General features: G+C 49.1%; 1 protein-coding gene across 1 annotated transcript; it reads right to left on the reverse strand.

Moving 5' to 3' along the window:
* LOC123442466 (heavy metal-associated isoprenylated plant protein 32-like) lies at positions 1–2,450 on the reverse strand. Its single transcript, XM_045118514.1, has 3 exons — positions 2,170–2,450; positions 1,929–2,004; positions 1–1,316 (listed from the first exon to the last, which is right to left on the reverse strand). Exons 1-3 carry the CDS (start codon positions 2,206–2,208, stop codon positions 169–171), a joined length of 1,263 nt encoding a protein of 420 aa, XP_044974449.1. The 5' UTR covers positions 2,209–2,450; the 3' UTR covers positions 1–168.
* Positions 2,451–12,989: the final 10,539 nt, after the last annotated feature.

Raw genomic sequence — 12,989 nt, forward strand, 5'->3', positions numbered from 1 at the left:
TCCCAGGTCAACAACACCCATGATCCATTCATTCTTGATACAGGAGAAAAACATTACATTAAGGCAGCAAAATACTAGTAAAAAGGTAGTACGACTGCATCAACCCATCACCACTAGCTCATTCCTCATCACCCAAGCTCTACACTGTGACCGCTAACTACAACCCTCCTACATGATAGCACAGCCCTTGGTGTTCTCGTCGCTGAACATGGTCTCGACGTCGCCGGTGCCGGCGCCGCCGGGGTGGTAGGCGGAGGCGCCGCCGCCGCCGGGCTGCTGGTAGTAGTAGCTGTACGGGTTGTAGTAGGCGGTGTAAGGGCTGATCTGGGGTGACCGGTGGTACATCATCTGCGGCTGCGGCTGCGGCTGCGGCTGGTGCATCATCATGTTGCCCCTCAGGTTGTTCATCATCGCCGCCGCCGCCGCCGGGTTGTTGTGGTACCCCTGCATGCTCGCCATCAGGTTGCCGTTCTGCTGTTGTTGCTGCTGCTGCTGGAGCCCTCCGTAGCCGGCGGCGCCGTAGGAGGACGGGTGGCTGAAGCCGCCGCCTGTGTAGGCCTGTATGCCAGGAGGAGCACCGCCCGTCCCCAGGCCATGGTTCATGCCCATGAGGCCACCGATGCCGCCGCCGGCGTTCTTCTGAGCGCCATTCCCCATCTTGGCATTCGCCGCAGCCGCGCCCATGTTCATCTTCTGGTTCTGGTTGTTGTTCTGATGGTGGTTGTTCCCTGCCGGGGCACCTTTCTTGCCGCCGGCATTGGCGGCATTGCTGCCGTTCTTGTTCTTGGCATTGACCGCCGCGGCGGCCTCGGCGCGCTGCCTGAGGATGCCGAGCTGGCTCATCTTGTCCCCGAGGAAGCGGAGGTCGTCCTCGTACTCATCGTCGAACTCGTCATCGTCTTCATCATCCTCATCATCGTACATATCGTCGTCGTCGTCCGAGCTCAGGTCAGGGAGCTGGTGCTTGCCGTGCTGGCTCTTGAAGGCCTTGAGGCCCTGCATGAGGCTCCCCATTCCGCCGCCGCCGCCGCCATGCTTGCCCTGCTCCTTCTGGCCGCCATTGCCCTTGTTGCCGCCGCCGCCATCCTTGCTTACATTGACAGCCTGCTTCTGCTGCTGCTGCTGCTGCTGCTTCTGCTGGTTGTTGTTGCCGCCCTTGTGGCCCTGGTTGCTGTTGTTGCTGCCGCCCTTGTGATGCGACCACAGCTCTGCGTGCTTGCCCCCTCTGGTGAGCTTCCTGATGAGCGCCTCGGAGTCCACGCTGCCGGTCACCGTGACCTTGTGGTTGTCCACATCGATGGCCACCGAGTAGACACCTACAACAACACACCCACACACACGCAGGGAAGCAGAGGGAGAGGGTTCACAGGTTGCTCGTGAGCCATGGTAAAAATTACGACAAAGTAGTACTGGTGACCAATGAAGCATGTTTTGGCTTGTGCATCCATCTGTCATTTCCTATCGGCCGTTTGTGAGATTCGACACAGCAATCACCCCAGCCACATACAACATGGGGGAAGGTGAGCTTGGGCCTGTTCATTACTGGTACTAACTCTCAACTAAGCTCAAGTTTTACTTGGTTTGGCCTGAGCATTTTAATTAGCATGGCAGTGACGCATGAAAAGCAGGGGTTTCTTGTCGTGTAAGCGCATTTGGCAAGACTCGTGGGGGTGCTGCTCCAAGTTTGAGTTGCAAGTGGGCAGGCAAAGCCCCAGCCCTTTATTAACAGGCAGAAGAGATTCTTTGTGTCAAGGAAAATAAAAAGAGGTGTAACAAGAAGAAGAAGAAGAAGAAGTAGCAGCAGCCACCAGCAGCAGCTTAGACCGCTGGCTGGAATGGCGCATGTGCGGCAGGGAGGGAGGGAGGAACCAAGGGAAAGAAGATGCAGAGGAGGATTGGAGTGGAAGGTGATGGATGGTGGTACGTACCTTCGATCTTCTGGAGCAGCTTCTTGACCTTGTGCTTGCAGCCGTCGCAGTGTATGTTCACCCTCAGGACATGGGTCTGCAGGAAAGAAGAAGAAGAAGAAGAAGAGTTTATGATCTCTCTCTCTCTCAACTCAACTCAAGCACCAGCGCACCAAGGAAGAAGAGGAGTTGTTGAGCTCCCCACAAATCCACACACCACACCACAGAGAAAAGAAAGAAGGAAAGAGGCAGAGGGAGGTACCTGGATCTTGACCAGCTTGAAATCCTCGTCTTTGGTCATCTCTTGTGCAGAGCCGCCACTGTTTGCAAGCTTTCTCTGTGAGGAGAGGATGGAGGAAGAGATGGTGTGTGTGTGTGTGTGTGCGGGAGCCAAAGCTCAAGCAGGGAGGGAGGGGCAGTGGCTAGTGGGGGAGTGGGGAAGTGATGGTGCTGGCGTTGGCTCTTGTACCGTTGCTGGAGGAGAAGAAGCCACCCCTCCTCCTTCCCTGCATTTAAGAATGTGCCGTTCGGTTCCACTCCAACTTCTTCCTCCACTCTTCTTTTATAATCTCACTCACTGCCCCTCCCTCCCTCCCACATGGCTGCCCCCACCGCTCTAGTAAAATCTATCTATATTACTCCCTCCGTCTCTAAATATAAGACATTTTAAAGATTATACTATGAACTATATACGGATTTATATAGACATATTTTAGAGTATAGATTCACTCATTTTGGTTTGTATGTAGTCTATATATTGTAATCTCTAGAAGGTGTTATATTTAGGAACGGAGGGAGTATTATGCGAGGTTTGTACCGCACGGTTACAGTTACAGTTACACACGGCCTCTCCCATTGTCTCTTGTCCCTCCCTCTCTCTCTCTCACACACACACACGCCTGGTAAAAATTATATGCTGTCTCGTTGCTAGGATGGTGTGGTCTGGTCTCTGGTGGGGTGAAATAATATCTCTTCTTTTGTAGCCTCTCCAGGAGCTTGTCTAAAGAGGCCGGCCGAGTGGGGGAGAAGAGGCTTCGGAGTTTGGAATTGGCGGGTTGGAAAATATGGTTTGTACTTTCTTCGTCTTAAAACACAAGTTTTTTTTAGATATTGCATTATGAATTATATGCAGATGTAAATAAACATATTTCAAAATATATATTCCTTCTGTCCAGAATTTCTTGTCGTATAAATAGATAGAAATGAATGTATCTGGGACTAAAATAAATCTGGATACATTCATTCCTACGACAAGTATTTCTGGACGGAGGGTTATTTCATTGCTTCGTATGTAGTACATAATTAAATCTTAGGAAAAAAACTTATATTTAGAAAACGGATGAAGTATGTACCACCGTGAAATTGTGAAGGGCACCACGGTCCGGCGCGCTAATGGCCGTGGTACGTGGGTGTGTATTGTTGTACACATGTATGCAAGCACTCCAGTAGTGGCTGACTGGCTGCTGCTGCTACTGCTGCTAGCTGGTGAAGAACGTGTTGCAGGCCCAGCATGTTACGTACCAGCTTGATGGTCTGCTACATACCACTAGTTGGCTGGCTGGCTGGCCGGCCGTGTGCCAAGCCTTTGTTAGTTATTTGATTATTAGGGTACGGTGTTAGTGGACTTACTATGATTAGGGTGGCACTTTACAGTGCTTGAGGGATGGTTGGTGTAAAGTATAAACCGAATTGGTCGGGGCCAGTTTAATCAGCCACTAATGTACGGTTATCGTCGTCCCTTCTTCTCTTTTGTTGTGGATGGGAAAGATTCATGGTACCATAAAGGTGTCACTTTTTATTCATAGATAGTTGTAGAGGACTTGAAACATCTGGTTTAGTTGGTGAGCAACCACACTTTTGGAGCCTAGATGCTGCCTCCTCCTGCTGCTGCTGCTGCTACCGTTAATTAGAGTGCCAGTCCAACATTTGTAACAAAATGCAGAATACGTTATATCGTACGGATATTAGTGATGATCATATTTTCGAACCCAATGGCCACGTTCGCCGGAAGGGATGGCATGCATATGCGAACGTTTTCACGGCAGATTCTTCGCGACGCACATGGCGATTCCTTCTGAATCACACTGCAATCTCTGGCAACAAATTAAAGGGATTTTGGTGTGCAACAAATTCACCACGGATCAATGGAAAATGAGGTCGTCTCGGCACACAAAATGTGCCATCTTACGTACTGACTGCCATTTTTGGTGCCGAAGCAATAGGTAGTAGGCAATGTACCGGGTCGACGGATCACTAACTTGGGCCCACATGCCGGCCTCGCAACAGTAGGAGCACAGGGCGCGCGGCGAGCTTGGTGAGAGCCACTGTGTATGCATACCTCTGCATGGAGGCGCAAGCAAGGAGGAACGGAGGCAGCACAGAGGAGGGCAGCCGGTTGCAATTGCAGCAGTAGTAGTAGATGTACTGGCATGGCAAAGGGAGGAGGAAAGGCAACAGCGACGTGACGACGGACGGACGGCCCCTTCACTTCACCTAGCTGCTGCTGCTGCTGCTGCTGCTGCGGTGCTCCCAAGTTTGCACTCTCCAGTAGCGTCTGCTCCTGCTGCTGCCGCTGCTCAAAGATCTTACTCCACGCAAGCGTGCTGCGCCATGGAAGATACTACCACTGTGGTGGTGTAGTCTGTAGTGTGTAGCTAGCGAGCTAGGATCCGGAGTTCATGGCTGCTGCTGCTGCTACCACTAGTCATCTGCTGCTCTTGATCAAGTTGTTTTTCTCTCCTCAACATCTTTTTTACATTCCACAAACAGATGAAATGAATGCCGGACGTGTCTGTCTGCAACAAGAGGAGCTGCACCCTGTGAAATGCGTGTGCGTGGCAAGGCAGTGGCCGGAGCCGTGGAGCGAGCATGGACGTGTCATCCGTGCCTGCTGCCGCGGCGTTCCGGCACTGTTGCCGCTGCTGCTGCGCGCGCGCAGAGTGGGGGTGGGGTTCGGCGACCCAAACTCTTTGATGATCCTGCCGATTAAAACCTCTGATGCACCCCCCCTGCAGGCCTGCCCCCTCCAACGGGTAAAAGAGGCGTGTCACTGTTTGGCCGTGTCCTCCTCCTCCTCATCCTCTGCACAGTCCTATGATGGAGGCGTTGATGTTAGGCAAAGTCGACAAAAATGATCCCTGGGGCGAAAGAAATCACAGAGTGACCTCTCGGGGGAAATATTTCACCGGCCTGACCCTTTTGTGTGGCGCCCGACACCTAGGCGCCACACTACACTGTGTGACGCCTAGCCGTTCGGCGTCACACCCCCCGACCACCTGACAGGGAGGGGCCCACCCCCCAGGTCGTGTGACGCCTAAGCCTCAAGCGTCACACATTGTAATGTGTGGCGTCGAACGCTTAGGCGCCACACATGGACTTAACTCGCCACGGGTCAGCCCCCCTCCCCACCCCCTCCCCATTCCCCTCCCCCAGCCCCCTCTCCCAGCCACTGCCCCCCCCTTAAATCCTTCTCTAAACCACCAAATCTGAAGGTTTGGACCGGACATTTGTTGTCCAATCACTCCCCTAAGGTAATCCCCACCTCTCCCCTTATTCTCATCCAAAGGAAAATCTTTTGTGTTTTTTTTTTCCAAATTTGAGGAAACCTAGTTTTTCATGAAATGCGGGATGTATATGATATTGTTGGTTTTGTTTGTATGTTAGGATAAGGGGTATGATGGGTTTAGGATTAGGGTTGTTTGGATGTGTGCATTATGGTTGTTTTAGGGTTAGGCTAGGGTTAGGCTATGGTTAGGCTAGGGTTAGGGATGTTTGGTTGTGTTAGGGTTATGATGGGGTTAGGGTTATTTGGAAGTTAGGCTATGGTTATTGTAATTGTATGATTGCTCATAAAAAATGTTCTATGTTTTGTTGTTTAGGTATGGGAAGAACATGTGTTTCTGTTCATCACGTGGACAAGGATGCCTTTTTGAAAGGCAATATTGATCCGGACCCGGATGAGCTTGACATGGTGTTCGATTTGTTTTCTAGCTATGGTGAATTGTTGGAACAAGTCCGAAAGGATTTGAATTGGATGGACCCTAGTGATGTAGTTGAGTTTGATGGTAGGCATAATGTGGGATTCGGAATGCACATTCGTTGGAAGACCATGCGTGTCAACTCCGAGCAACGTTGGCTTGCATACAAGGATACGGTGGCCGAATCACTAGACAAGGCTCTAGAGTTATTTGCCATAAAAACAAATGTTCCTAACTTGTTGGATTTGAACCGGGTTGCCTCTTCGATTGTTGAAGCTATTCCTGCAACCATCAACGAAGAGCCCAACATTGAACCTCTTTCTTGTGTCTATGAGGCTAACGAAGAGGTCAACATTGAACATGAACCATTGGTAGAGGCTAATGATGAGCACGATGATGATGGTAATATTCTTCATGACAACAATCTTGGTGATTTGGACACATATAATTTGCAAGAGACAATGGACCATTCCATTCCGTACTCACGTGGCTATGCCTCTGAGTCTGACGATGAGGGTCCCGATGAAGAAGTTGATGAGGAAGGGTTCACGATAAAGGAGGCTGAAGCTTTCACGAATGTATTAAAGCGTGATCACCGGACACCATTGTTCGAGGATCTTAGCCTTGCGGATGAAGCCGTGGTTGACGGAGGCGAAGGCATATTGTTTGGAGTTAGGCTACCTTCTCATCGGGACACACATGGGAAGAATATTATTTTGCCGGGGTCAAAGTTCGAAACATTCTTTGAATTGAAGATGTGGTTGGATGAATATTCTGTTATGCATTATAGGCCACACAAAGTTGTTCATTCAAACATGAAGCTGCGTTACACGGTTGCATGTGAGGATAGAGGTTGTCCTTGGATTGTCCGTGCAAGACCATGGAAAGGAGGACCAGGATGGAACATTGTCAGTTCTATGCCTCACATGTGTCGAGGCAAGAGGGTTGATGGTGCCCTATCATCGCAAAGCCATAGACAACTAACCTCCGAGTTCATCGCTTATAGGCTTTCCAATTCCATATCCTCTCTTCCTACAATGAGCATAAAAAGCGTACAAGACCTTGTGAAAGCCCTCTTTCACTACGAGGTGAAGTATGGTAAGGCATGGAAAGCAAAGCAAGCCGCATTCAAGATGTTGTATGGTGATTGGGAGGAAGCATACAACCGCATACCTAGGTTGTTGGGAGCTATTGCCCACACTAACCCCGGCATGGTTCATGTGGTCGAGCCGTATGGGGAGAAAACAAGGATTCTGAATGGAAATAGGGTCCGCGTATTTGGCCGTGCATTTTGGGCATTTGAGCAATGTGTGAGGGCTTTCCAGCACTGTCGTCCTGTCATCTCCATCGATGGCACGTTTTTGACCGGACAATTCAAGGGCACTTTGTTGGTTGCAATAGCAAGTGATGCCAATAACCGGTTGATGCCTTTGGCTTTTGCTTTGGTTGAGGCAGAGAACAATGTTAACTGGGAATGGTTCTTGCATATTTCGAGAACAGGGGCGAAGGAAGTTTGGTACCCTTTGCGAATTAACTTGTTGTAACGGCTTTGGGCAAGTGCATCGTACTCAGTGGGTTCTTCCAATATGTCCTCCTCGTAAGCCGGCGGACAAATCTCGACACGAGTACTCGCCTGAAACCATCTTAAGTAGTTGCTGAATGCAAGCGGACAATGCTCGCGGTACTGGGTTCGTCGTATGCTCGAAGCTGCCTGCACACTTTGCTCGAACATAACGACATAGCTCTTATGATGCTTCTGCCAATCCTTGATCTTTCGCTGCCTCCTCCTATCCAACCTGCTTTCAACAAAACACATCAGTAGCTCGCTCAACACTAAGAACAAAACTAATCAGTACTTTTTTTTTGTTACCTGTGAAGCTGTGTGTCCGTGTCCACCCACTCCGACGGGTGTGGCTTAAAGTACCCAAATTGACGCATCACACGATGCGGGAGATGAAACTCAACCGCCCAATTGCATATTAGGGGACAACGCATTAGCCAAAGATGTCTTTCCTGCACGCATAGTGAATTCAGGTCGAACGTGTGTGCATCACCAAAGTTTGGCCCGACACCATATGGCTCCCATTCAACCGACAACAGAAGATGAAAGGCACAATTCATTTTACTCACAACATAGAAGCTGGAAGTCAACTCTGAAACCATCTTACCTGCTCGGGGGTAAGCGGATCCATCTCGTTGGTGTATTGCTTGTACAATAGGTTCACTTCGCTTGCCACCTCCGATACCAAGTCCCACTTGTAAGCCCATGTAGGTTGCCGTACAGGGTTGCCGTGGTCATCCCAGGTATTCCACTGTGAGCTTTTAGGGCGTCCAACAGGTAGGCGTTCCCAGCTCCATACTGAAAGTAGGAGCATACAACCACCAACTCCACCGTCCTTTGTCGGCATCGTCCAACTACAAGTAACAACAAACATGCATCAGTTTAGCAGAAAAAGATAACAGAGAGTACTTAATACTAACAATTTATTACCTGCCGATACAAGTAAGCCAGTGCGGCCGAGCCCCAGCTGAACTTGTTGTCGAAAACAGTCAACGCCTTCAGCCACATCCATGGAGCATTCTTGCCTGTGCCGTCAGCAAAGATAGTCCTAGAGATGTCGTACCACATGTAGACGCGAGCATACCTCTGGATCACCTCGTCATCTACGTCCTCAGGATAATGAGCAAAGTTGGCGGCAATCCAAGTGAAAGGAGCGTCGGCCGGGACTCTATCTTTCTTCCCCCCATCTTCTATCTCCGGCTCCTGAGGCGACATACCAATAAGAGCCTCCATTTGTTGCCGCCATCCCTCGGAACCAGTGCTCATACATAGAGGCTTCCCCTCGATCGGAAGAGCGGTGATCATGGAAACATCTTGAAGAGTAACCGTCATCTCTCCGGTCCGGAGGTGAAAACTATGTGTCTCCGGCCTCCAACGATCAATAAGTGTTGTGACTGCCGCAACGTTCAGATTGGGAGTTGACTGACTCACAAGCTGCACGAATGGAAGGAGTCCGGTCATCTTGATGTATGGGGTGTACCGCTCATCGTACTGCATTACAGAGGATGCCCCATGAGACCGGATCTTCAAGGGCGTAAGCTCGTGCAAACATATAGGAGAAGAAGATATCAAGTGCTTATTACATTTTCAAAAAATTACTCATCTACTAACAATTTCTACTTACCATCTTCTTCTCCGACATGAAATAGGCCCGGTGTTCAACGTCATAAACATTATTCAGAAGCCACACCATCCTACAAATCACAAAAAATTACTCATCTACTCATATACTAACTAATATTCAAAAAATTACTCATCTATTCATATACTAACTAATATTCAAATAGGACTCATATTCAAAAAATTACACCATCCTACAATCCTAAGAACTCAAATCCTAACTACTCAAATCCTAAGAACTCAAATTACTCATCTACTCATATACTAACTCATATTCACCATATCCTAACTACTCAAATCCTAAGAACTCATATGAACTACTACTACTCATATACTCATATACTAACTACAAATATGAACTACTACTACTAATATACTCATATACTAACTACTAGTACTAACTACTACTACTAACTACTAATACTAACTATTAATACTAACTACAAATATGAACTACTACTACGAATATACTCATATACTAACTACTAATACTAACTACAAATATGAACTACTACTACTCATCTACTCATATACTAACTCATATCCTAACTAGTCAAATCCTAAGAACCTACTCAAATCAATTTACTAAAATCAATCTACTCAACCAAAACCTAATACACTTGGATAGAAGGATGGGAAAGGGAAGGGATGGGGGAGGAGATTACCTTGGGGGATCAATCCAAGGAAGAAATCACCAGATCTGAAGGAGATGGGGGAGGGGATTAGGGAGGGGGCAAGAGCCAGCCGCCGCCGCAGTTGCAGTTTCTGTTTCAATGAGGGAGGGGGTGGGGAGGGGGGCTGGCCCGTGGCCAGTTAAGTCCATGTGTGGCGCCTAAGCGTTCGGCGCCACACATTACAATGTGTGACGCCTGAGGCTTAGGCGTCACACGACCTGGGGGGTGGGCCCTTCCCTGCCAGGTGGTCGGGGGGTGTGGCGCCGAACGGCTAGGCGTCATACAGTGTAGTGTGGCGCCTAGGTGTCGGGCGCCACACAAAAGGGCCAGGCGATGAAATATTTCCTCCGAGGGGTCACTTCGTGAGTTCTTTCACCCCAGGGGTCATTTTTGTCAATTTTGCCTTGATGTTACTGTGCCACTTATTACCGCCACCTGCACCCGCTTGTGCGTGCGTGCGTGCGTGTGGGGTGGTGAAAGCTGATGGTGAGCGGGAAAAGCTAGTGAGTGAGAGGCGGGAGAATGCATGCATGCACATGCATTGATGGATGCATGTAGAGTAGGTCCCTTGACAGCACCCAACAGTGAACGATTTCTTTCTTTCGCTGGATTTCAGGGCTGTGCTTTTGGCATCTCTCTGTTGGGAGTCCCAGCCGAGATATCTTCTTCTTACTCTGCTGGCCACCTCACCGGATGGATGAGATGAGAATGAGATGAGATGAACGTGTGCGTGCATGTCTTTCTTTCATCCCATGTGCCAGCAATCTGGATCATTTTTCACTCGGCCTGTGCTTTCCTGTCCAGCCCGATGAGAGAAATGGACGGGCTGGATGGAGACACGGCGCGCATGTGTCTCGGATCAGACGGCCGGCCGGTGGGAATTGAGCTGCACGTGCCTTTCTTTGCTCTGAGTGATGAGAGAGCTGGTTAACAAACTGAGCTGGTGAAGAAGCTTCCTCTCACGGCCGGTGATGTTGAGACTCCAGTTATTGGCGGACAAGCAAAGCACATGCATTTTGTCAAGTGTTTACTGAAGGATGAGGTAGTTGGTAGTGGTAACAAACCCATGAAGCTTCATCCCTGGCGCTCGTACTGAGGTAAATATCTCTCTTCCAGGCAGTAGTTACTGCGTGGTTGACGCCGCTTGGTTGCTTGGTTGGTTTGCAGATTCCATCCATCCATCTGCTGCTGCTTCTGGGCACTCTGCATCTCCGTTTTTAATTTTAGTACTACCATTTCACTGGATTTCTTGCTTGCCCAGCAATTTTGCAAGGAAGGAAAGTGGTTCTGATTTGAGCGTGTGCAGGGCTGGAGTGACCAAACAGATCTATCAGAGGCTCAGAGGGAGTGAAGCAAGCGAGCCAAGCAAGGGTCCTGTTGAAAAGACCAAACAGTGGAGCCTGCCGGAAGCGAGGCAAGTAGACGTAGGCATGTACTCCCTACATTCTCCATTATATAATACTCCCTCCGTTTGTAAATATAGGTCTTCGTAGAGATTTCATTAGTGGACTACATACGGATGTATATAGACATACTTTAAAGTATAAATTCAATTATTTTATTCTGTATATAGACCCTTGGTGAAATCGCTTAAAAGACTTATATTTAGAAACGGAGGGAGTAATATAGTATGCCTTCACTTTTTGAGATTTAATTTTGATCATATGTTTAATCAAGAGACTGATTACCACGGAAGCAATCAACGATATATTTTTTGCTCCCAACACAATCGATTTTGTTGGTTTAATTTATGATCACGAAAACAAGGACACATTATATTATGAAATGGAGGGAGTAGTATACAGTACAGGAATTTATTTCTGGAGTCATGTCCATGGTGTTCAAGTCGACGTGATGGGTTTATATAAAGGGTTTGTAGGGTACGTGCTTGGATGTTGGATCTAGGATATCTATGAGCTATCTATATCTATCCATCCATCTTTTTCCAGGTTTTGACGTGATGGGATGTGTTTCTCGTTCCGAGAGCATGGCTCTCACTTGGGCCATCATGGTGTCTCCTCTCTTGCTTTGCTTGCTTGCTTGCACCTCAAGCTCCAGGTGACGATCTTTTCTTTCCTCATATCAGGGCATTATTCGGAGTGCTTATGCAGTTATGCTTATTTGTGCAACTGATATTTTCGTTTCCGTGTCCATGCTGATGCTGGTGTCCATGCGTGCATGATCCTGCTGTCTTCTGCTAACAGATTGGCATGCATGCACATGCGTGGGTGTGCATGGGGTCAGGATTAGTAGGGGAGAGGACACACACCTCTGAATAATGTCTCCGTGTGTCTCTCATCGAGTGGTCATTTCTGGAGCGGTACACTCCCGTAGGAATGCCATCTATGCTGGAGCATACAGGCGTATGTTTTCTTGAACGCGGTCAGAGAGCGAGCCCGGCATCGTGCGTGGTGAGGCGACAACGCTCTGCGCTGGTGCCGTGCATGGATCGAGGAAACCTTTTTCGAAGAGAACAAAGGGAAAAATCAGTCGCCGGCGATGGAAGGGCGCAGTGCAGTGGCGGGTTTGTCATCGCCGGCCGTAGGGCAATGGCGCCAATCTACCAATGCCCATCTAGGGGTATCATCTAGGAGCACTCCTACGTGGCTGCCTAGCTAGGTACAGTGCCACTGTTGCTCGTTCCTTCCGGTGTCGCCCACTGCCTGCTGCTTTGCATGGGATTGCACCGGCTGGGGCGTCATGATGCAGTCAAATCGTCATCAGAGGCCATGTAGCAAAGCCACCACGTACGGCCATGTAATGTACTCCTATGTATGTAGCCTTTTTGCAATGGCGACTATGCACCTGCACCATCCATTGCACCAACCGCAGCAAATGCATGATTTTGGCAGCTTGCATGGCAGATGCGCTTTTAGTTTTGGGTGGCTTGGAAAGTGGCCAACTTCAGGGCCAGGGCAGGGTACTCTCTAGTGTGTAGTCTCTAGTCTATACCACATGCATTGGGCGAGCCTGAATGAGCGAGCGTTGCTGCATGCATGACTGCATGCTGGCCAGCTGAGAAAGCATCCAAAGACAAGTGCTTCACTACACAGCGATCTGAAGCTGTTCCCGCACACGAGAGCAACTTGTTGCCGGTGGATCATGTGAAGGTGCGCGTCGACTACCCGGCCCGACCGGACCCTAGCTGCTATAACTGCTTGAAGAGCTCAAGAGTGTCCACGCCGACGATTTCACTGTTGTGACGCTTTTAGTATCGTTTAGCTTGATCTGACCCCGTCTTTTGGGAAAA

Source organism: Hordeum vulgare, chromosome 3H, assembly GCF_904849725.1.
Source record: "Hordeum vulgare subsp. vulgare chromosome 3H, MorexV3_pseudomolecules_assembly, whole genome shotgun sequence".
In the NCBI taxonomy this organism is placed as follows: Eukaryota; Viridiplantae; Streptophyta; class Magnoliopsida; order Poales; family Poaceae; genus Hordeum; species Hordeum vulgare.

Bases quoted from the DNA above. Each gene is read 5' to 3' on its own strand.
- LOC123442466 (XM_045118514.1), bottom strand. From the start codon at position 2,208: ATGACCAAAGACGAGGATTTCAAGCTGGTCAAGATCCAG. The intron at 2,005-2,169 runs GTACCTCCCTCT...TCTTTCCTGCAG, and splicing joins TCAAGCTGGTCAAGATCCAG to ACCCATGTCCTGAGGGTGAA. The intron at 1,317-1,928 runs GTACGTACCACC...GTGTTGTTGTAG, and splicing joins GCTGCTCCAGAAGATCGAAG to GTGTCTACTCGGTGGCCATC.